Raw genomic sequence first — 20,080 nt, 5'->3', positions numbered from 1 at the left:
ATGAGACGTTTGCCAAAGAACCCCTGTTGCCACACTGTCAGGCGGCAAAAGTGTATTTATTAAGTGCCCCCAGGATGATGGGTAACATTGTGTCCTGCCCACAAGGAAACCACAGTCCAGGAAACACTGTGGACACACCGACAGCTCACGCCCTGAATCCCAGTGTGGCTGCTGACTAGATCTGGGGCCCTCCGTGAGGCCCTCACCCTCTACAAAGTGGGCTTTTGGGAGGATGAAGTAGGGAGGCGGTGTGAAGGGCCCACTGCTGTGCCTGGCTCATTGCAGGGGTTCAGTGAGCACTGGCCTATCTTCCCTTCCCTCAAGAGAAGAGGCCAGACAGGCGCCTGAGTGGCGCAGTTGGTTAAGCGTCTGACTCTTGGTTTCTCAGCTCAGGTCCCAATCTCAGAGTCATGAGTTCGAGCCCCACATTAAGCTCCCCACTCAGCACAGAGTCTGCTCGTTTCTCTCTCCCTCTACCTCTCCCCCAACACTCTCTCTATCTCTCTAAAATAAATAAATCTTTTTTTTAAAAAGGGAGACAAGACCAGAAGTACCTGCGAGGGTGGTTGGGGAGGGGGGTCGGAGCTTCCGAGGGGCAGGATCGTGGTGGGGTCTCCCTTTGCAAGTCTAGAAACTTACCCAGGCACATTGAACACTAGCAAATGTCTCCCTGTCACTCCAAGCCTCAGCTGGACCCAGACCTCTGGAGACCTCCTGAATGCTGACAGCGACACAGTACGTTAACCAGAGTTGGCTCCTAACGTTGACTCAGCCCCTCTGACATGGCCTAGCCCTGCAGAAGAGGTGGGCCTCTAAGGGAGCTCTGCAGTCAGAGTGACTTAGGTTCAAATCCCAGCTCCACCACTTAATAGCTTTAGGGCCTCATCTCATTCTGAGTCTTTTTCCTTATAAGTAAGATGAGAAGACCAATAAATCCTGTCGTGAGGCTATTGTAAGACTTCCAGTCCAAAGTATGTGTTAAATACTTTTACAGGGCCCATCACCTTATAGATGTTCCATATTCAGTCATGAAGGAGGTTGTCAGAAACGGCTGAAATCCCTAAAGGGAGTAGGTCAGGAAGGAGAGCCCCGGGCCCCCTCCCTGCACAGAGCCATTCGTGCCCAGCTCAGGAAGTGACCATGGTGACCGCGGTGGAGTCATTGCCACCATCTTTGGGGCTGAGTTCCTCCCCTCTTCTGTGTTGGCATGTGTGATAGGTTATTCTGCGTCCTAAGCAAATCTTTGAAACTTTAAAAGCCAGTGATAACGAAGAGAGGAGAAAGAGCCAGGTTATTCCTCACAAAAGCCAGAGAGAGAATTCCCTCTGGGTAGAACCCCACATTTGCATTCAGAGTAGAATTCCTCAGGAAGAGCTGGGACAGAGGGTCAGACCCGAGTGTGAACGGGCTGGCGTCCTCACCACCTGGGACGCAGGGGCTCCTCCCTGCACGCATAGGAGATCAAAGACCACATGAGCTAAATAATTAAACAAAGTCTCGTGTATGAACAGAGTGTATGATAAGAAAATAGACAAGTCAGGGGCGCCTGGGTGGCTCAGTAGGTTAAGCCGCTGCCTTCTGCTCAGGTCATGATCTCAGGGTCCTGGGATCGAGTCCCGCCTCAGGCTCTCTGCTCAGCAGGGAGCCTGCTTCCCTATCTCTCTCTCTCTCTCTGGCTGCCTCTCCATCTACTTGTGATTTCTCTCTGTCAAATTAATAAATAAAATCTTTAAAAAAAAAAATAAAAAAGAAAAAAAAAAGGAAAATAGACAAGTCAATAAAGCACGTTAAAAATAATTCTCTAATTTTTCACCAGTCATTCATCAGTAAGCAGTAATCAGAATGAACCTGTTCTTAAACTCCACTCAACTGAACGGATTCTTTGGACGAAGCCTCTCCCTGGGAGGAGGCAGATTCTGCCTGTTGCTTCCCAAGAGCACCTATTCTAATTTCTCACCCAGCAATGGGGCGGCTTTACCGTTCTCCAGACCTCCTGCCCCTGGAGGGTAGTGATGCATGGCAGGTAAAAGGCAAAGAAGGTGAAGAGTCCTGGAGAAGCTTTGCTAATACCTTCACGGGCATGTACCTCGGGTTCTTGCAATGGAGGGCTAGAGTGCCTCTTCTACCAGACCCCTGGAGTGCAGACCTGGAAAGATCTTTAGCCATTATCTACCCTAATCCATTCCCTAATGCTGCGGACAGGCCCAGAGAGGTGAGCTGGCTTATTCAAGGATGCACAGCTTCCAAGGGCAGGAATTTCCATGGTCTGTACCCCACCTTGCCGTCTCTTTCCTCTGGTGTTTTATTCACTGTTCCTCCTCTGATGTCTGGGCTTTGCCATCTGTCCCCCCTTCCCCACTTCCTCCCTCCTGTTCCCTGTTGCCCAAGGTATTTGTCCCGGCAGGTCGTGGCCTTTAGGAAGACTCGGATTCCCTGAGCGACCCTGCCTACCCCTGTGTCTGCTCTGACCCTGGGTGCAGGCTTTCTTCAGCACCATGGCCTTTTCATCAAGGTTCGCCTTCTGGGAGCAAAAGGAAAGTTGGGTCTCAGAATCCTTGTGCTTTTCCTATGTGCTTGGCATGGTGTGTGCAGGCAGGAGTCTGGCTTGTGGGCAATAGAGCTCTGGGAGCTAGATACGGCCTAGCGCATGTGTGTGTACGGGGGGGGGGGGGGGGGGGCTGGGGAGAATGACCAGGGCGGGGCGCAATAACTCACTCTTCTTTCTGGATGGGCTTCCGCGCTGAGTCATGTTCTTCCTCTGAGCTCCACCTCTGGTAGGCTGAGCTGCCTTTTGTCCCACCGGTACCCATCTAAGTTAACCCCTCCACACCCTTCCCTCCCCACTGCTGCTCTGGCTCACCCCTGGGAACATGGTTTGCTGTGTTGGGGCTGCTGGGAATGGCCTCAGCTCAGAGGCCTCTGGAACTGTGTCTCCCCGCGTCTGGGGACCTTGGTGGGTAAGAAGGACAGGAGCCAAGAGTCCGGAGCCAGGCCAGCTGGCTGCCTGGGTTCCAGAGGGTGATTCAGGCGGCAGCCCTGGGCATGCCTTTGTGTGGTGCACAGTCCCCAGCTGGGCAATGACCTATGACAGACAGAGCCCTTGGTTGGGGGGAGGGGTGCAGGGGGGAGGCTAGTGAGTCAGCCTGAGGCTAAATCCAGAGCTGAGCTCAGAGCCCTGCCTGGTGTCCCAGACATTTCGGGGGCGGCCAGTGTTGCCCCCGACGCTCCTCCACTTGGGCGGGACGCTTGGGGTGCCCAGCTCGCATCCCCAGAGGAAAGACAGAATTGGAGCGGGTGAGGGACGCAGAGTGGACTTGGAATCTGGGCCATCCCCGAGCCTGAGCTAACAGCACTACGTGTAGTCATGAGCACGTCTGTGTGGTTTGTGAGACTTGACGTTCCTCTGACCTGTGTGCTCAGGAGCTAATGCATGGTGTGATCCCTGGGGGTGCGGGGGGGCATGGGGGGTGTGAGTGATGGACATTGGTGGGGGGCAGCAGGCGCAGACCTGGACTCTGCCACCCCTCCTCATTCCCTCTCCCTCTCCAGCTCCTCCCTTCCCTTTATCTGCTCCAATCTAAGGCAGTAGACCCCACTCCAAGGAATAATTGCCATTTTCCCTGTGGCCATAACAGTATGAACTAACTTTGAAGCTTTGGCCAGTTGAAAATAGCTTTATAGACAAGACACGGCTTTAAAACTTCAGTGGCCATCCTGCTGGTCAGTGCCCTAGGCACTGCTAATCAGAGCTCAAATGTAGCCAAGGACCCTGGTGACAAACGGAGAGTCTCCCCTGCCTACCCCCCGCCACCAGGTGGATCATTAACGTGATTCTGGACGAGCTAACAAGGATCTTTTCTATTAGGAATCAAGAACTCCTGCCAGGATACCCACCCCCACTCATCCCCACTGTTCCAGGAAAGAAAGGCATGCTGAAGATGGCCAGCACTGCTTCCAGACCTGCCTTTTTCCCATCGTCCCAAGTGACTAGGGAAAGGAGAGAAACGAAATCCACTAGGACCGTCTGAGCTTTTGGAGGGAGAGATGCTAGTGCAGTGGGGGCAGAGGGCTCATTCAGACTGAGGCCTGGCCCCTCTAGGTCTGTCCCGAGCCAATCTCAGTACTGAAGGGACCATCGGATTACCCACCATGTCTCTTCTTTTTCCAGATACAGCATGGTGGCTGCCATTTTCCCAACTCGGCTCCTCCCCTCTGACGTAGGCCAGCTAGTGCATAGGCTGAGCACAGCCCCCCCATCCCCCCTCCGCCAGAGCAGCCGGAGGGCATCTTTCCTTCCTCTACACTGTGCCCCTAACTTTGGGGTTCCCTCCCTTGGCTGCATAGTTGACAGTTTTGTGGGTCTGGGTTTGGCAAAACATCTGGCCTCCCGAATCTTTGCCTATGCCTCCTGTCCTGCCTCCAGACGGAGCTCTGTCTGTCTGGAGCTGTCTGGCTGGGAAGGCATTTGGGCTCTGGGCTGGGGGGGTGTCGCAGGGACCTCAAAGCAAGTTGGAGCCAGCCTGGGAGCAGTCTCCTCCCAGCAGGGCCCCCACACTGGGGTCATTCCCTCCTTCTTAGTCACTAGGTCAGGGGACTCTTGTTCAGACTGTCCCTCGTCTGAGCCAGGAATGACTCTTGTCATTTAGTATGAGTTGAGTTATCTGGATCTTTCCGTCCGCCCCGTAACCAAGGCCATGACGGCACTCTCTTTAAACAGCCCAAGTGGGACACGTGACTGGGGACTGAGGCCAGGGTTCCCCCGCCCCCCGCAACCCTGGAGACTACTCACTCTTGAAGTTGTCACTGCACAGTTTGGACTCAGGCACAGGCTCTCAGTCACTCGTGTCCTTCACCCCAGTACTCCTGAACACACGGGACCTCTGCCTCCTAGGGAGGAGTGGCCCCTTGGAGGTTTGCCTCCTGTGCTTTTGATGCTCAGCTTCCCTGCCCTGTCCTCCGAGTGACTTCTTTGTCTGCTCCCCCAGGTTAAAGAGGAGGACAAAACTCTGCCGAAGCCTGGCCCTCCTGGCAAGGAGGAAGGGGCTGTAAGTGCTTCTCTGAGCCTCCCCCCCAGCCCCGCCTCCCGTGTGCGTGTCCCCGGGTGGGTATGCCCGCCTGCCCTGGCCTCCTCCACGAGGCAGCTCCTGGGAGGCAGCTCCCGGGAGCAGGCATGCCCGGCGGGGTGCCCCTTCCTGTCTGGGGTGGCCAGAGGGAATGCCACTGACAAGGCAGAAAGTGCAGCATGTGTGATGCCAACTTGGGGTGCATGGAGGACATGGGAACCCCGAGGGGCTTTGGAGATCTCCTCCGACCCCCTTTCTTTCATTTTTACCTTTAGTTCTTGCTTCCTGAACCCTTTGGGGGTGCCGGAGAGGCCTAGGTGTGTGAACTCTGAGATCGGGGAGCACCAAATGAGAGCTCAGCTGTTGGGACTCTTCGTCCCACTCTGGGAGGCACAAGACCCGCCCGGGGAGGGGTTTCGCTGCAGCTGTTCTCTCTCTTCCCGAGACCCCATCAGCTGCTTGGCACAGGTGACCCAGAGGCAGGCTTCAGCTGCCCAGGGCCCCCCAGTTCTCCCCCAGGTCATTTGGCCTTGAGATAGAGACCCTGGACTCATTTCATGCAAGAGAGGGGAGAGATAGTTCCAGAATAGCCAGGTCTGAAAATATGGAATTAGGAGAGGACTGCAGTTGGCTCAGGGGGTGGGAGTGCGGGGGGCTCTGGGCCAGAGCCAGGTCACCAAGCAGCTCCGTGCTTCGTCACCCTGGATGGTGCCTGTCCCAGCTGCCCCGCTTCCTTGGATGGAGGTTGGATCAGCCAAACCTTGTGGCTTCCAACTGATCTGTAGTTAACCCTGCAGGGCGAGCATGTGATTTCAAAGGAGAAGTGTTTGAGATACGTGTGTGGGAGGGGCCTTGGAGTATCCAGGTCGTTTATGAAAAAATCATACATGAAGTGCCCTCAGGACTTCCCGGCATGTGGTAAACCCTGCACGAGTGCCAGCGGTTACCGCCATTGCCACCGCCATCTTCAGCTGGGGGGGATGGGAGGAAAGCCAGAAGAGGGAGGAGGAGGGGGCAGGAGCCGGCACCTGGGGCCAGGAGCCAGCTCCACAGGGCCCTGGCATGCCGCAGTACACTCCTGGTCCAAGAGGTTGAGGGAGAGGCACCTTCCAACCCTCCTCTCCCCACCCCTGCAACAGGGCCACCAGCGGCTGAGGTGACTTGGCTCAGCTCTGCTCAGGATGTGGGACAGCCTCTCCCTGTGGCAGCCAGAGGGCTGCCGGCCCTGAGCGTCTTCCCGCGTCCCAGCAGAGGTGATAGCCAGACTTGCAGGGCCTAGAGCCCAAGGGCACCCTAGAACCAAGGTCGTTGTTTTGGGGAACAGGGACTCAAGCATGGCCCCTGAGTGGCAGGGCTCTGCCTGACCAGCAAGGAGCCCCCCAGGGGTTGACCTTGCTCACTCAGGCAATGGGGCTGGCTTTGCAGGAAACCCTGACCTGCTATTAGCCAGCCTGGCTTTCCCCATTGGCTTTCCCTTGGGACTGCAGACGCTTGCCAACAGTGTTGGGGGAAGGGTGGGTGCATCGGGCAGTGTGTGCCAGCGTAAGCCTGTCGGGTGCCCAGAGGCTGGGAGGCTGGCTAAGCCAGGGCCCCAGCTCTAGGGCAGGGTGATCTATGGCCACTTCAGTGTGACCCTCCATGGGCCCCAGCTGCCTCCTCTTCGTCCTGTCATTCTGTACACGTACTCCGGGAGCTGGGAGGCCTCCAGGCCTGGGGAGGTTTGCAGGAGGAAAACTGCAGAAAGCAGGCTGGGGTGGAAGCTTCTCGGGCCCGCACTGGTCTCCGCAGCCCCTGCAAGTACAGGTGAGCTGTAGACAATGGCCACAAACCAGAGGAGCAGGAGGAGCTTAGCCAATCCTGGGGCCAGGAATTGCCCCCTGAGCGCTATTTTTGCTGGGATGGGTAGGTTTGGAGTCTGACTGCCCAGAAAGCACAGTGATAGACCGGGGACAAGAGGCAGGAAGCCCCAGAACGAGACCTAGGATTGATGGTGGGAATTGGTGGTCTGGCCTCTCTGTGCTCTCTCTGCTGTGTTTGGGCTTACCTGGGCTGGGGCTTGGTTGCTGCCCTGACATAGACCAGTGAGTCTGGGACAGAGCAGGGGCCTCTGGGCACTCTGCTGGCATCTCATGGCCCTGTGCTAAGGCTCGGGGGTAGACAGCAGGTGACAGCAGTACCTGCTTGTGCTTTGTGTGAGAGAGAAGCCAAACTCATAGGTGCAGTTGTACCATCTGGAAGATGGACTGAGGGCTTCCTGGTAAGAGCTTCTTAGAGCTCTGGATGGACGGAAGGTCTATTCCAGGACAAGGCCTGAGGTCGCACCTCTCCCTTCCTCTGCACGGGGTGGGCAGGGACGCAAAGGCTGATGCTAATGTCTACCTATATTTGTGTGACCAGCCAGAGGGCAGCTCCAAGGACAGCAGTGGCCCATCTAAGAGTCCTCAGCCTTCCACCAGCCCTGTACCCTCAGAGACCTCCCAGAGAGCCAAGAGCCCTGCACCCACACTCGCCATGAATGGCCCAGGGGCTGCCTCCGCAGAAGGCCCAAGCGAGGAGGCCCAGGGCCTGTCCCGGAAGAGAGTGGCAAATGCGGTGAGGAAGGTGGTGAGCAAGGTGCTGCCTGGCGAGGAGCCTGGGAGTGCCAAGGAGCCTTCAAGTAGGGGGGTCCGATCCCCGGAGCACCCAGCTCGAGGCAAGAGGGGAGAAAAGGCAGCACCCGGTCCCAAGCCACCACCTCCCCCACCTCCTCCGCCTCCCCCTGCCCCACCTAAGCCTGACACAAAGAAGGAGGCAGCCAAGGACGAGCTCTCCGTGGGCCTACGGAGCCTGATGTCTCGGGGCAAGGGCAAGGACCACAAGCCCCGTGGCAGGCAGTCTCCAGGGAAAGTGGACAAGCCCTCCAGCCAGGAGCCAGGCTCCCCAGCCAAAACCGAAATCCCAGAGAAGCAGAGTTCCCCAGCCCCACCAGGAGAGCTGGCGGTCCCAGTCTCCACCGGCCCGAAGTCGAACCTCCCTGGATTGCCGCCCTCCAAGTCACCGGCCCCTGACGTGCAACAGGAGGTACCCCAGTGTGTCACTAACCTCCCATGCGCCCGACCACCCTTGTGGGAGGGCCAGGCACCCTCACAGCCAGCTTTCCCACGCCTCATCAACACAGCCGCACGGCTGAGACGCTGGGCCTGGCCAGGTGCCCGTGGAGGGCCTGCATGGCTTTCCTCAGCCACGGGCCAGAGCCCACGGCAGCCTCTGCTCTGGGATGGGCCCCGCTAACCAGCATGCCGCTATTCCTCGACCCTCTGGCGTGGGATCAGGGCCTGTTCCCAGGCTGCATGGTGTTGGCTAGGGGCTCTGGATCCCAAGCAGAGGTTCAAAGTTTTAGCAGATCAGCACTAGGGTAGGAAGAGAATTTCTGGAGTCGGGCAACCTGTGTTCACCTCCCCAGCTGCTCACCCTGTGCAGGAGCTCAGCAGGGTCCCGTCACTCAACCTTCCTCTGCCAAGGAGGGACGGGACAGGTCTCCAGTCCCTTCTCTGAAGCCCCTGGAGCCAGAAGTGTTTGGGAAGTTAGTGATTTTTGTATTTTAGAAAGTCCTACATAATGAGTAGCAACGTGTAACCCGCACAAATATTTTCACAGGGAAAATCTATGACTGTTCACACAGCAGGGGGCTAGACTACAAACAGGTTTTGCCACCAAAATAGTGAAGAAGGAAAAAAATATTTTGTTGGGGTGAGAGGGAGCTTTTGGCTTTTGGAATTGCAAGCAAGGAATAACCCCAGCTCGGAAGGGTTGCTGTGACGATGAGGAATGGCACACTGCTCTGAGCCCAGTCCCTGGCATGATGGGTGCCCACAGATGGTGGCATAGATAGCAATGTTCTTAGTGGTGGTTTTAATGCCATCATTGCCATCACTACCTTCTTCAAGCCTGGCCCGCAGTTCCCTCTGGCAGCAGGACTCCTGAGCCCTATGCCTGGGTGGCAAATGGGCACAGTGAACCCCCTTTGGATCCGAGGCCCCATTTGTCCACAAAGTACCCTCTCAGTGGGACAGGAGGCTGAGAGGCAGAAGGGAAGACCTTGGAAGGTGATGCCTGCATGGCTGGCCCTTTGGTCAGGGACAGTTCTCTCCAAACTTCCCTATTTTGTAGAGCCTTCTGAGGCCTCATGAGGTTTGCCAGGGGAGGAGTCAGGTTTCACCACAGTTTCTCCCAGGCTGTTTCATGCTCTTCTGGCAGGAAGGGCAGGGTGGGGGGCGCGGGGGGTAGGGCACAGCCTAGAGGCCCTCCCTGACTGCTTCCTCCTGGGATTCCTCCTAGAACCTTATTCCCTACTCCATTCTTCCTGGGTTTCACAGAACTTAGAGAAGAGCAGGCGACAGCCTTCCCAGCCCTGCTGGCCTCCTTGGAATCAGGGAAGTCACCTCCTGCCACCCCAGAGTTGGCAGTAGTGTTTTGGCCTGATGGGCAGGCCATGAGGGAAATTGTCAGCCCCTGAGTAGAACTTATAAGTAGCCAGAGAGTGTCATGTGCCTGTTCCCGGGCCTGGCCGCCCTCCCTCTGGCTCCCTGTCCCTCTCACTAGGATGGAATTAGGGGCCGAGGTGGGCCCTGACCTGGAGTTCACCCACCTGCCACCTGGGCCAGGGGAAGGAGCCAGAGGGTATATGGGGGAATAGGGCCATCCTGGTGCTGAAGTTGTGAGGACGGTGAGAAGGAAGAACCCCAGACTTTCCAGGCACCTGTTCTTTTTTTTCTCATCTGACAGTCTAAAAACTCAAGTTGTTGCCTGGCTTGCCCCCCTGACCCTGCTCCACTTGCCTACTGGGCCCCAGCAGCTTCCTAGACTACAAGCTTGGCATGCTGTGCCCCACTGCCCCCAACCCCAGGCCAGGACTAACGGTGGTTTAACCCCTAGGCCGGAGCTGCCCCTGAGGTCCAGCTGACCCCTGCAGAGGAGGCCCAGCAGCGCCTTGAGAGGATCTTCACAGCTTCTGTAATAGCACCTCTCGTGTATGGTTCCCCAGGCCCTGGTGCTCCTCTGTGCCGAGGCTGGCAGCCAGACTGTGGGTGTCGGGGGTGGGGAGAGCCTGACTATGGAAGGATGGCTCCGTGGCAGCCTGAGGGCCTTCACGTGGTCTTCTCACCTGAAGAAATAAGGGAAGGGCTCTCTAGAGAGTCTGAGTGATGAGGCCTGTTCCTCGAGGGGACCCAGAGCCCTGTGCCCGTGGAAGGGGACAGCCAAGGGGATCCCTCTTAGCTGAGGATCCAGCCTCTTCCTCTGGCCCCATCCTCTTGCCCTGGAGGCCATGGCTTGGTGCCAGGGCCCGGTGGCTGGTGAGGCAGGGAGCTCACGCTCCCCTCTTTCAATGCACTGGCTCTCCAGGCCCTGTTGGGGCCTGTTAACTCCTTGCTTATTCCTTATAGGCAAGGCCCAAGGCCTGGCCAACTTCACTTCCTCTTCAGAAAGGTCTTTAAGTAAACAGACAGAGACAGGTGAAGTCCGGCCCCAGGGTCTGCCCACAGTCCCTTGGCTCATGGGCAGGTGGCCCCGGTGGCATGGTGCCTGTTTGCCATGGGACGGTGTGCCTGCCTGTGAGTGGGACAGGGGTACAATGGGGGATTGAGGAAGGGGGTCCCAGACTTGGGCCTGCTAGTGGTCTTGTTCTGAGACTTGTTCTATGGCGTTCTGCGCAGGGGTGGCAGCCCGGAAGGACAGCCTTGGTACTGGGTGTGGCACCTTTGTGTGTGTTTGGAAGACAGGGACAGCCCTGTTCTGGGGTCTGCTGGCTCCAGGGGACCACTTATCTCCAGGGCACTGGCTGATCTGGAGATAAGGCCAGAGCACCCAAGGGGCCCAGGCCCTGGGTGTGGGGAGGTAGCCTGGCCTGACAAGCTTGTAAAAGAGCCTAGTTCAGGGTACACTGGACATCCCACCCAGGGGAGACTGTGGCCTGAGGCAGAGTGACATACTCCTGCCCAGGCCACAGTGAGTAACTTAACAGAACGTCTTCTCCAGGACTTCTGATGATAACAGGTGTCTTCGCCAGGCTGGGCCTCTCCTTCCGGGTCTGGCCCCCCTGGACTGGGCACAGTTCACCTGCCCAGGCCAGCTTCCCATCCTGGCCCCTGAGCTCTTCCAACCTCCACCCTGCATCCTGGGCAGCCAGAGAGAGCCCACCCACGTGATCCAGAGTGCTTGCTGAAGGGGACATGCCAATGGTCTGCTTGTCTTCACCCCTCTTTCTCTCTCTCTCTCCTCTTTTCTTGCTGCTGTCAGCTGGACCCTGAGGCCGCCTCTCCTGCCCACAGCCAGGTAGGGTGCTCCTGCCCCCCTCAGGAGCCCTCCGCTTCCTCCAGTGACCACCCGCCACCCCTGGCCCGTACCTGGGCTGGCGTCTGTGCTCGGGCCTCGTGCTGGAGTGTAAGGCCTCTTTCCCCTTCTGGCTCCCACCTGGTATGGGGCGCGGGTATCCTTGGAGGAGGCGATCGATGCCCGAAGTTTGAGATGGAGCAGTTCTATGTCAGGCCCCTTGGGAGCATCTAGACGGAGTGTCACCACTTGAGTCTGGCCTTGTGGCACATGGTTTTTAACCACTGGAGCCCAAGAGCCTGGCAAGAGTGTTAGTTTCTAGGAGTTTCAATTCTGCTCACTTCTGGCTAGAGAAAGCGAAGAGGCTGAACCCCTCCCACCTCCTACCCACAGTCCCAGTGAGGATATGGCGTGCTCTGGCTCCACCTGCTGGCCAGTCTGGGAAACGTAGTTTTGAATTCATTCTAAAGGATTAATTCTAGGCCCCGCCTGACCCTTTGACCTCCCCCTAGTTTGTGGGGTTCCAAACACCTGACCCATAAAACGTGTCCATTCGAGACAAAGGTTTTCCCCTATATCGTGTGATTTGAAAAAAATTAAAAAAAGAATAAAACATTGTGATTTTTTTTTTACAAAGTCACATTTCTTCAAATAATGAAGAATTAGCTTTTCCTTTCTTTTTTAAAAATGTCTTCATTTAACAATTTAAAATGTTGCTGGCCCCATAGCGGTCCTCCTGTTTGAAGGGTGGTTTCACTGGCCATGATTCCCAGAGCCAGGAGCCACGTGTAATCTAGGCTGCTCTCTCTGGAACACAGAAGGGTCATCAGCAAGGGAGAGGGGGTTACGTGAAGCCAGGACCCAACCTGGGAGTAGAACCCCACCTCTTTTTCTTTCAGCTCCAAGAAATGTGACAAAGAAAAGACTTGCCCTTCCTGATTCCTCACCCAGGAGCTCAGTGACACAAAGCAGTGTCTGCGCCTCAGTCTCACGTCTCCTCTCAGAGACTGACTGTGGCTCACAGCTGCTCCACTGCCCATCCGGGTAGCACGCGAGCCTTTCCCGTGTCCTTCCCAGCCTCCTCCCCCCACGTATGGGGCCGTGCTATTTCATGCCCTTGCATGGACTTCGCCTGTCCTTCTGAGGAGGCATGAGGCAGGAGTGGAAAGGCTGTCATGTGCCTCCAGGGGCGCATCCTCTGGAGGGAAGGCCAGGCGGAGGCTAGGATTCAGGACCCGCAGCTCGTCTTGTAATATAGTAGACACTTCTCTCCTCGGGGCTTGAGGAAGCAAGCACCCTTTCCCAGCTTGGTGAAGGAGGGCCTGTTGGTGGGCTGAAGGCAGAAGCTGGACATGAGAGGTCACAGTAGCAGTGGGCGGTGGCCCAGGGGGCAGTGTGCTGGTTCAGGACACCAACCCTACAGGTTCCACAGGGAAGTGGGGAAGAAGGTAGCTGAAGGTGGCACCTGGTTTGCATTTTTGTGGTCCGTTGTCTTCCAGGCTCGAGTTCAGAGTGTCCCCTTCCTTCCAGACTCTCAAGGCTGGCATGGTCCCTGACTCTGTGTCCTCGTCCTCAGGGCTCCTGAGGACCACCCCCATCCCATGACTTCCCCACCTTCTTCCTCTGACACCTCCGATGTCCCCTGTTCTGTTTCTGCCCCTCAACTGTTCTCCTTACCCAGAGGCTCCTCCAGAAGCACTTCCCTTCACATGTCTGCTCTCTCCTGCTCTCCTGACTCTGTTTTCCAGAACAAGGACTGACTTTTTAATCCCCCCTACCCCCATAGGTGAAGACAGAAGAGCAGATTGCCGCTGAGGAGGCCTGGTATGAGACAGAGAAGGTGTGGCTGGTCCATAAGGATGGCTTCTCTCTGGGTGAGTCTGGAGCTGCCCAGGAAACAGAACGCCTGGGTGGGCCTCTCAGTTTTCAGGGCCGGGTGTGCCTTCTGGGTCTGGTGAGGCCTGGGTGATGAGTGAGGAGAACCCCATGATAGGGCGGGGAGGAGGCAAGACTACAGAGGGCCCAGAGAGGGTGGCAGAGGTCCCCAGGCTTGTGTCTGACTGTCTGTCCCCGCTCTGCAGGCAGTCAGCTCAAATCTGAGGAGCTAAGCTTGCCGGAAGGGAAGGTGCGCGTAAAGCTGGACCATGACGGCGCCATCTTGGATGTCGATGAGGATGATGTGGAGAAGGTTTGCGGGGAGGGCACAGGAAGGGGTCTGGGCAGGATGGGCCTGTCCACTGGCGGTGCAGGCAGGTTCTGCATCTTCAGTGCCTGCCTGCCTGTCCCGTCACACAGGCTAATGCTCCCTCCTGTGACCGTCTGGAAGACCTGGCTTCACTGGTCTACCTCAATGAGTCCAGCGTCCTCCACACACTGCGCCAGCGCTATGGTGCGAGCCTGCTGCACACGTACGCTGGCCCCAGCCTGCTCGTCCTCAGCCCCCGGGGGGCCCCCGCCGTGTACTCTGAGAAGGTATGGCAACCCCGAGGCTACCATTGCTGCCTCACCAACCCATCCATGTCTTACCTACCCCACCTTCCCTGGCTCCTTGCCTTCCCCTTGGCATCCCACTGGGCTCCTGTCCGCTCTCACAGTTGACCTGGCAAAGAGGAGTCATTTCGGGGGTGGAGACATGAGGCCCTCTCCCTAACCTCCAACAGGGGCCAGAATTGGGTTAGAATCTGCATTTCCACACATGGCCGTAGCCTCAGAGGCCCTCAACCCCCTGGCAGTAAAAGGCCCAGAAAGGCAGACCTCGACAGTGAGGACCTTGGGAATGGGACCTGCTAAGAGCCTTACCCCTTCCCTCCACCCCCCTCCCACCCAAGGTAATGCACATGTTCAAGGGGTGTCGGCGAGAGGACATGGCACCCCACGTCTACGCCGTGGCCCAGACCGCGTACAGGGCCATGCTGATGAGCCGCCAGGACCAGTCTGTCATCCTCCTGGGCGCCAGTGGCAGCGGCAAGACCACCAGCTGCCAGCATCTGGTGCAGTACCTGGCCACCATCGCGGGCACCAGTGGGAACAAGGTGTTTTCCGGTGAGACAGGACACCTGGAAAACCTGAGAGGGGCTGGGATTGGAAGGGCCTCGTAGGTGCCATATTTTTTCCTCCCTGGCTTCTCTGTGTCCCCCAAACCCCCTCTGTCCCCGGGCAGCCTGGCCAGTGTAACACCGAGCCTCTGCGTGCTGGGGGAATAGGCCTGGGCTGGGCCTCTGGAGGCTTTCCTGATGGCCCCGGGCCTGTCTTCTACAGTGGAGAAGTGGCAGGCTCTGTACAGCCTTCTGGAAGCCTTTGGGAACAGCCCCACCATCATGAATGGCAACGCCACCCGCTTCTCCCAGATCCTCTCCCTGGACTTCGACCAAGCCGGCCAGGTGGCCTCAGCCTCCATCCAGGTGAGGGACCTTCAGGGTGGTAAGAGATCGGCCTGGACTCAGGGCATAGAAACCAGTCTCTCTCCTGCGCCTGGTTTTCCAGGGATTTTTACCCCACGAAAATGGACTCTGGCTCTCAGGGCTGGTTTGCTCCACTCTGGGCATTCACCCTTCTGCCCCCAGTGTCTTCTGTCCCCGCAGCTTTCTGCCCCACCCCCCACCTCTGGCCCTGAGTGGGGCATGCCTCAGGGTCCTGCCCACCCTTGGGGTTGGCTTCACCCTCCTCCTGGGTCCTGGCCCTGTGCTAAGGGGCTTCTCTCTGGCTAATTTCACCCAGGTTAAGACTGGCTTGTCAGTCAAGTAAGGTCCAGCCAAGGCTGACCCCCTACCAGGGTAAATGAAACATCTCACCATGCTCAGTTCCTTAAGAAGACTGTTCCCCAGGGGCCTGGGCAGGGCAGCAGGGCCCTTCCGGGAGCTGGGCCTCTTTTCTTCCAGGCCTGGGGGGAGCTAGCCTCTGGTGGAGGGTCAGCTGCCGCTGCTTCTTCCCAGGGGCCCCATTCTTTCTGGTGTGAGATGGGAGGGACTTGACCGGGCTCCACGCCCTTCGCCCATACCCTCCCATGCTGTGCTATAGACGATGCTTCTGGAGAAGCTGCGCGTGGCTCGACGCCCAGCTGGTGAGGCCACGTTCAATGTCTTCTACTACCTGCTGGCCTGTGGGGATGGCACCCTCAGGTGAGATGGGGCCAAGGAAACGGGGCCGGGGGTGGGGTGGTGCCCTGGACTCCAGCTCACTCGTGGCTCCTGGATCTTGTCACCCGCTTACCTCCAGTCCCATCTGTTTACTGTATGCTTGCCACACATGATGTCCGAGCTAAGGGGAGCTACCCCACAGGAGTTCCTGAGCCCGGGGCACAGAATTCAGTGTTCCAGAGCCTTGCTAGCACCTCTGTGGCCCCCAAAACCAGGTCTGCAGAGGAAAGCACAGACGGCACGGGTGGTCAGGGACTCGCCTATAGTCATCTGGCTAGTGTGGGGCTGAGTGGTGGTTTGGTCCATACCAGTGCTGAAAGCCCGGCGTTTTTCAGTGCCCTCCAGCCTGGCCCTTCCTGCCGTCTAGGCTGGTTGTCTGCTGGGCTCTTTCCTTTCGACACTCAGACTTGTTGTCTTTATTGTGCGGGAAAAAGGTAAAAGGATAAAAGCAGCTCCAGAACATTATCCTCCTTAGGTCTTCTTGTCGCTGAGAGCCCGGTCTCTGTCCTGTTTGGACTCACGCTGCAGGCAGATTCCTTGCTCTCTTTCAGGGGTCTGGCTGGACACTCTTACCAGAGCATCTCTGGTGACCTGGCCTAGGGAGCCCAGTGCTCTGACCAGGCGTCCAGGCCAGTTAGGGAAGGTGGCGGCCTCTGGCCTGACAGTAGAGCCTGATGGGCAGACAGAACTCAAGAGTCTGGAAGTTGGATCCATCCATCTCCACCCTGGTAGAGAGATGGCCCTTGGCATGGGGACCACACACCGTGCTGATGCCTCATTTGTACCTGTAGGACAGAGCTTCACTTGAACCACTTGGCAGAGAACAATGTGTTTGGGATTGTGCCACTGGCCAAGGTGAGGGGGCTAAGGGGATAGGGTTGGCAGCCCTGGGCCTTGGGAGTGGGGCCGCCTCCAGCAACCTGGAGCACCCCGTGGGAGGATCAGGAGCTGGGCTGCAGCCGGGCAGCTCTCCCCAGCCTCGCCCTCCCAGGGCCCAGCAACAGGGGGTGCGCAGGGAGGGACAGCACCTCTGAGATGTGGTGTCTACGTGCCTGTCCCTGCAGCCTGAGGAGAAGCAGAAGGCATCTCAGCAGTTCAGTAAGCTGCAGACCGCCATGAAGGTGTTGGGCATCTCCCCAGAAGAACAGAAAGTCTGCTGGCTCATCCTGGCTGCCATCTACCACCTGGGGGCGGCAGGCGCCACCAAAGGTAACCTGCCAGGGGTCTCGACCACGCAGCTTGTCGCTGGGAGAGCTTGTGGAGGCCCTGCCCCTGTGTTCGTTTGTCCTCACCCGGCACAGGCATCTCTGTTAGCAGACTCCCCGCATTGTCTTCCTGGTCCCCCAGCTTGGAGCAGAAGGCTTCAAACTCCCAGAGAAGCATTTCTGCCCCTGGACTTGGACAGCAGTGACACAGAACACTGTGGAGAGCTGGCGGGTGGCAGTTCGGAGCTGAGGGAGGAGGAGAAGGGCCCTAACTCAGAGCAGTCCCCCTTAAATAACTCTGCTTTTTATTCCCTCCCTGACAGAGGCCCCTGAGGAGCAAGCGGGTAACTGACTTTAGCCCCTCCCTGGGGGTAGAGGCCACCTTGTCCCCTCTTGGTGGTGGCCCTGGGCTCTCTCTGGTGACTGGCTTGTTCTGTCCAAATGGAGGGGACTGGCCTGGAAGAAGCCCCTGATGGAGCGGGGAGAGTGCCTGCTGGCCCTGAGGCTTTTCAGCATCCGAGGCCTAGCTGCTCCAACTCGTTTTGCCTCCTGATCTCGGGACGTCTCAGGATGTCCTCCATGGGGCTCAGATGGGGTAGGGTGGTCTTGGGGCTTTCCGAGGCCAGTTGTCCCTGAGTCTTCTTCCCTTCTTTTCACCGGTTTGGTAGCAGGGGTCTCCTCCTCTTGCATGGCAGGGTGGAGACCACTAGGGGGCAGCAGGCACCGCGGTAACCAGTGGGCTGCCGCTTCTGCACTTGGGCTTGGGAGCTTGTGAATGGCTCGAGCTTGGCCTGGCTTGGAGGAGCTCTGCTGCCTTCCTCTGAGATTATGGCGATGGGCTGGCACTCGGAGCACCTCTTCACCCCTTCCTCCCCTTTCTTAGAGGGACGCTGCCTCTGAACAGCACCTTGGGCTTAGGCTCCATCTTCCTCAGGGATGTGAAGGGCCCCAGGCTGTTGGGGCAGGGACAAGAAAGAGAAAGCACTGGTGGGTGGGTACTGGTGGGCGAGCAGGCAGGCGGGAGCTCAGAGGAGCAGGTGGTGAGGAGTCTGGGTCCTCGCGATCCCAGCGGAGGCATCCCTGCCAAAGAGAAGCAGACTCTGGGTTAAAGAAGTTGTCTCCAGACTGTGTAGGTGGGCAGAGGGGTAGGCGTGTGGCTGTGTCTTGAGGAAGTTCTTCCACTCTGGGGAGGCACCGAGACCAGGTTCCTTATGAACCTGTAGTCCTTAAGCACTGCCGGCCTGCAGACAGATCACACGTGCCTTGTTGCGCAGGGTCTGTTACCTCCTTAGAGCTTCCATTTATTTTCCAGAGGATGCATGTACGTGTATGTGTGTGTGTCCGCGCGTGGTGTCCTTGTAGGTGTGTGTGTGTGTGTGTGTGTGAGTGAGCGTAATTACATCCGTAAACGTTCTCCTTTGAGATTGTGTGTGTGCGCTTGTGTGTATTTTTGTGTCTCTGAGTCTGAATGTGCTTCCGTTTTCTCGCCTGCTCATCCTCACGAACCCCCTCCAAACCCCCACCACCACCACCACCACAGTCCCTTCCCATGAGCCTGGCGGGCTCTGTTGATGACTGTTTGCTAACACGCTGTTTTTCTTTGCATGCTGCATGCTGGTCCTTTGCCTTACAGAAGCTGCTGAAGGTAAAACCTTGTTTCTTGTTAGCTTTCCCTAATTGCTGTGATTAGACACATGTTGGCCGAGGCACGTCTGTCTGCTTGGGCTGTTCCCTTTCCCCTGCGGCTTCTTCCACTTCCCCACTGTTGGGCCGTGGGTGGGTGGCAGTGGTCTCCCCTGGCAGCTGCCTAGAGGTAAGGGAGAGGGTCCCGATGCGTTCATGGAAGGGGGAGGTGCTAGAACACTCTCATGAGGTGTCCCCCACAGGCACAAGTGTCCCTTGTGCTCATCACAGGGGGCCTGGTTCACCCTCTGACTGTCCTTCCCCATGCTGGCATCCCTGAGGCCAGGCCCTCTAGAAGAGATGTTTGGAGCTGCCTGGGTGCCCTCTAGTGGCAGCGGTGTGGAGTTCCCTCCTCTTTTAGGACCTCAAGGGGCACCGGAAGTGCTGGTAGCCAGACTCCCTCTCTTGCTCACCAGAAGTCCCTGTTTTGCCTAAAGCCCTTCTGATGTCATCAGGGCTGGTTTTAACTCCCAAGAGATGCTCACTCCCCATTTCTTGGCCATGGGAGCCAAAGAGCACATCGGTCATCAAAAGGACTAAGGAAGAAGACCCGAGATGCCAGATCCTTCCCTTTTTCTCTACCCCGTAGCTGGGCGCAGGCAGTTTGCCCGCCACGAGTGGGCCCAGAAGGCTGCATACCTGTTGGGCTGCAGCCTGGAGGAGCTGTCCTCAGCCATATTCAAGCACCAGCACAAGGGCGGCACCCTGCAGCGCTCCACCTCCTTCCGCCAGGGCCCTGAGGAGAGCAGCCTGGGAGACGGCACAGGTGCCCAAGCCCCTTGGCAGGTGGATGTGGTTGGGGGGCCCCAGCCAGGCCTCACTGTGGTCTGCTCTGGCCAGAGAAGACCACTAGGGCGAATAGATGCTTCCTTCAGAGGGAGAGGCCCAGCCCCAGGGCCCTACGCTGACTTGATTCTGGGTGACTAGAGAGTATACCCCACCATGGGGACCCCCAGGCGCAGGACGGAGAGCTGATGTTCTTGCCTCGCAGGCCCCAAACTGAGCGCACTGGAGTGCTTAGAGGGCATGGCGTCTGGCCTCTACAGTGAGCTCTTCACCCTTCTCGTCTCTCTGGTGAACAGGTGAGTGAGAGGCAGGTGAGTGGGGGTTGGCCAGGAGCTGCCCAGCCTCCTGCTGAGACAAAGGGCCGAGTTGATGCCTCGGGGCTGGTGGGGTCGCAGAGGCAGCGCCATTCTCCACCAGCAGGGGGCTCCCTGTCCTCACAGGCGAGGACAGGTGCGTTTCCCGCCTTCCACCACCCGGCACCACCAGGGTCCTGGGTGCCAGGGCAGGGATGGAGATTTGTCTGGGACAGAAGAGGGCTGCCTGGGTGCCACGGGCAGACCGGTGAGGACTGTTTGGCGGCACTGCCCCAGCCAGGCCTGACCCAGTCTCTCCCTGTGAAGGGCTCTCAAGTCCAGCCAGCACTCGCTCTGCTCTATGATGATTGTGGACACTCCAGGCTTCCAGAACCCGGAGCAGGGTGGGTCAGCCCGCGGAGCGTCCTTTGAGGAGCTGTGCCACAACTACGCCCAGGACCGGCTGCAGAGACTCTTCCACGAGTGCACCTTTGTGCAGGAGTTAGAAAGATACAAGGAGGTAACCCTTGACCTTGCCTCAGCCGGACATCCTCCTCCTGGCCCCGCCCCCCCCAGCCTCCTGGCATCCACAGAGAGGACAAGGT

At 57.8% G+C, this 20,080-nt stretch overlaps 1 protein-coding gene across 14 annotated transcripts in view; it reads left to right on the top strand.

The window, feature by feature from the left end:
- MYO18A (myosin XVIIIA) overlaps positions 1 to 20,080 on the top strand; it is a 94,002-nt gene that overhangs the window by 35,992 nt on the left and 37,930 nt on the right. For 7 of the 14 annotated variants that reach the window (XM_059149910.1, XM_059149909.1, XM_059149899.1 and 4 more), the window contains exons 3-15: positions 11,340 to 11,375; positions 13,159 to 13,246; positions 13,454 to 13,560; positions 13,668 to 13,844; positions 14,201 to 14,414; positions 14,631 to 14,773; positions 15,390 to 15,490; positions 16,300 to 16,363; positions 16,573 to 16,717; positions 17,037 to 17,057; positions 18,986 to 19,162; positions 19,388 to 19,478; positions 19,803 to 19,995. In XM_059149910.1, coding sequence (XP_059005893.1) covers positions 11,340 to 11,375; positions 13,159 to 13,246; positions 13,454 to 13,560; positions 13,668 to 13,844; positions 14,201 to 14,414; positions 14,631 to 14,773; positions 15,390 to 15,490; positions 16,300 to 16,363; positions 16,573 to 16,717; positions 17,037 to 17,057; positions 18,986 to 19,162; positions 19,388 to 19,478; positions 19,803 to 19,995 — 1,557 coding nt within the window. Of the gene's footprint in view, positions 1 to 2,404; positions 2,536 to 4,986; positions 5,046 to 7,460; positions 8,124 to 9,977; positions 10,056 to 11,339; positions 11,376 to 13,158; positions 13,247 to 13,453; positions 13,561 to 13,667; positions 13,845 to 14,200; positions 14,415 to 14,630; positions 14,774 to 15,389; positions 15,491 to 16,299; positions 16,364 to 16,572; positions 16,718 to 17,036; positions 17,058 to 18,985; positions 19,163 to 19,387; positions 19,479 to 19,802; positions 19,996 to 20,080 lie in introns of all 14 variants that reach the window. The other 7 variants (XM_059149911.1, XM_059149913.1, XM_059149904.1 and 4 more) reach the window with 3 other exon arrangements.

The sequence above is a fragment of the Mustela lutreola genome, chromosome 15, assembly GCF_030435805.1.
Source record: "Mustela lutreola isolate mMusLut2 chromosome 15, mMusLut2.pri, whole genome shotgun sequence".
Classification (NCBI taxonomy): domain Eukaryota; kingdom Metazoa; phylum Chordata; class Mammalia; order Carnivora; family Mustelidae; genus Mustela; species Mustela lutreola.
Note: the sequence above shows the minus strand (reverse complement) of the source record. Positions and strands in the feature narration are given on the sequence as shown.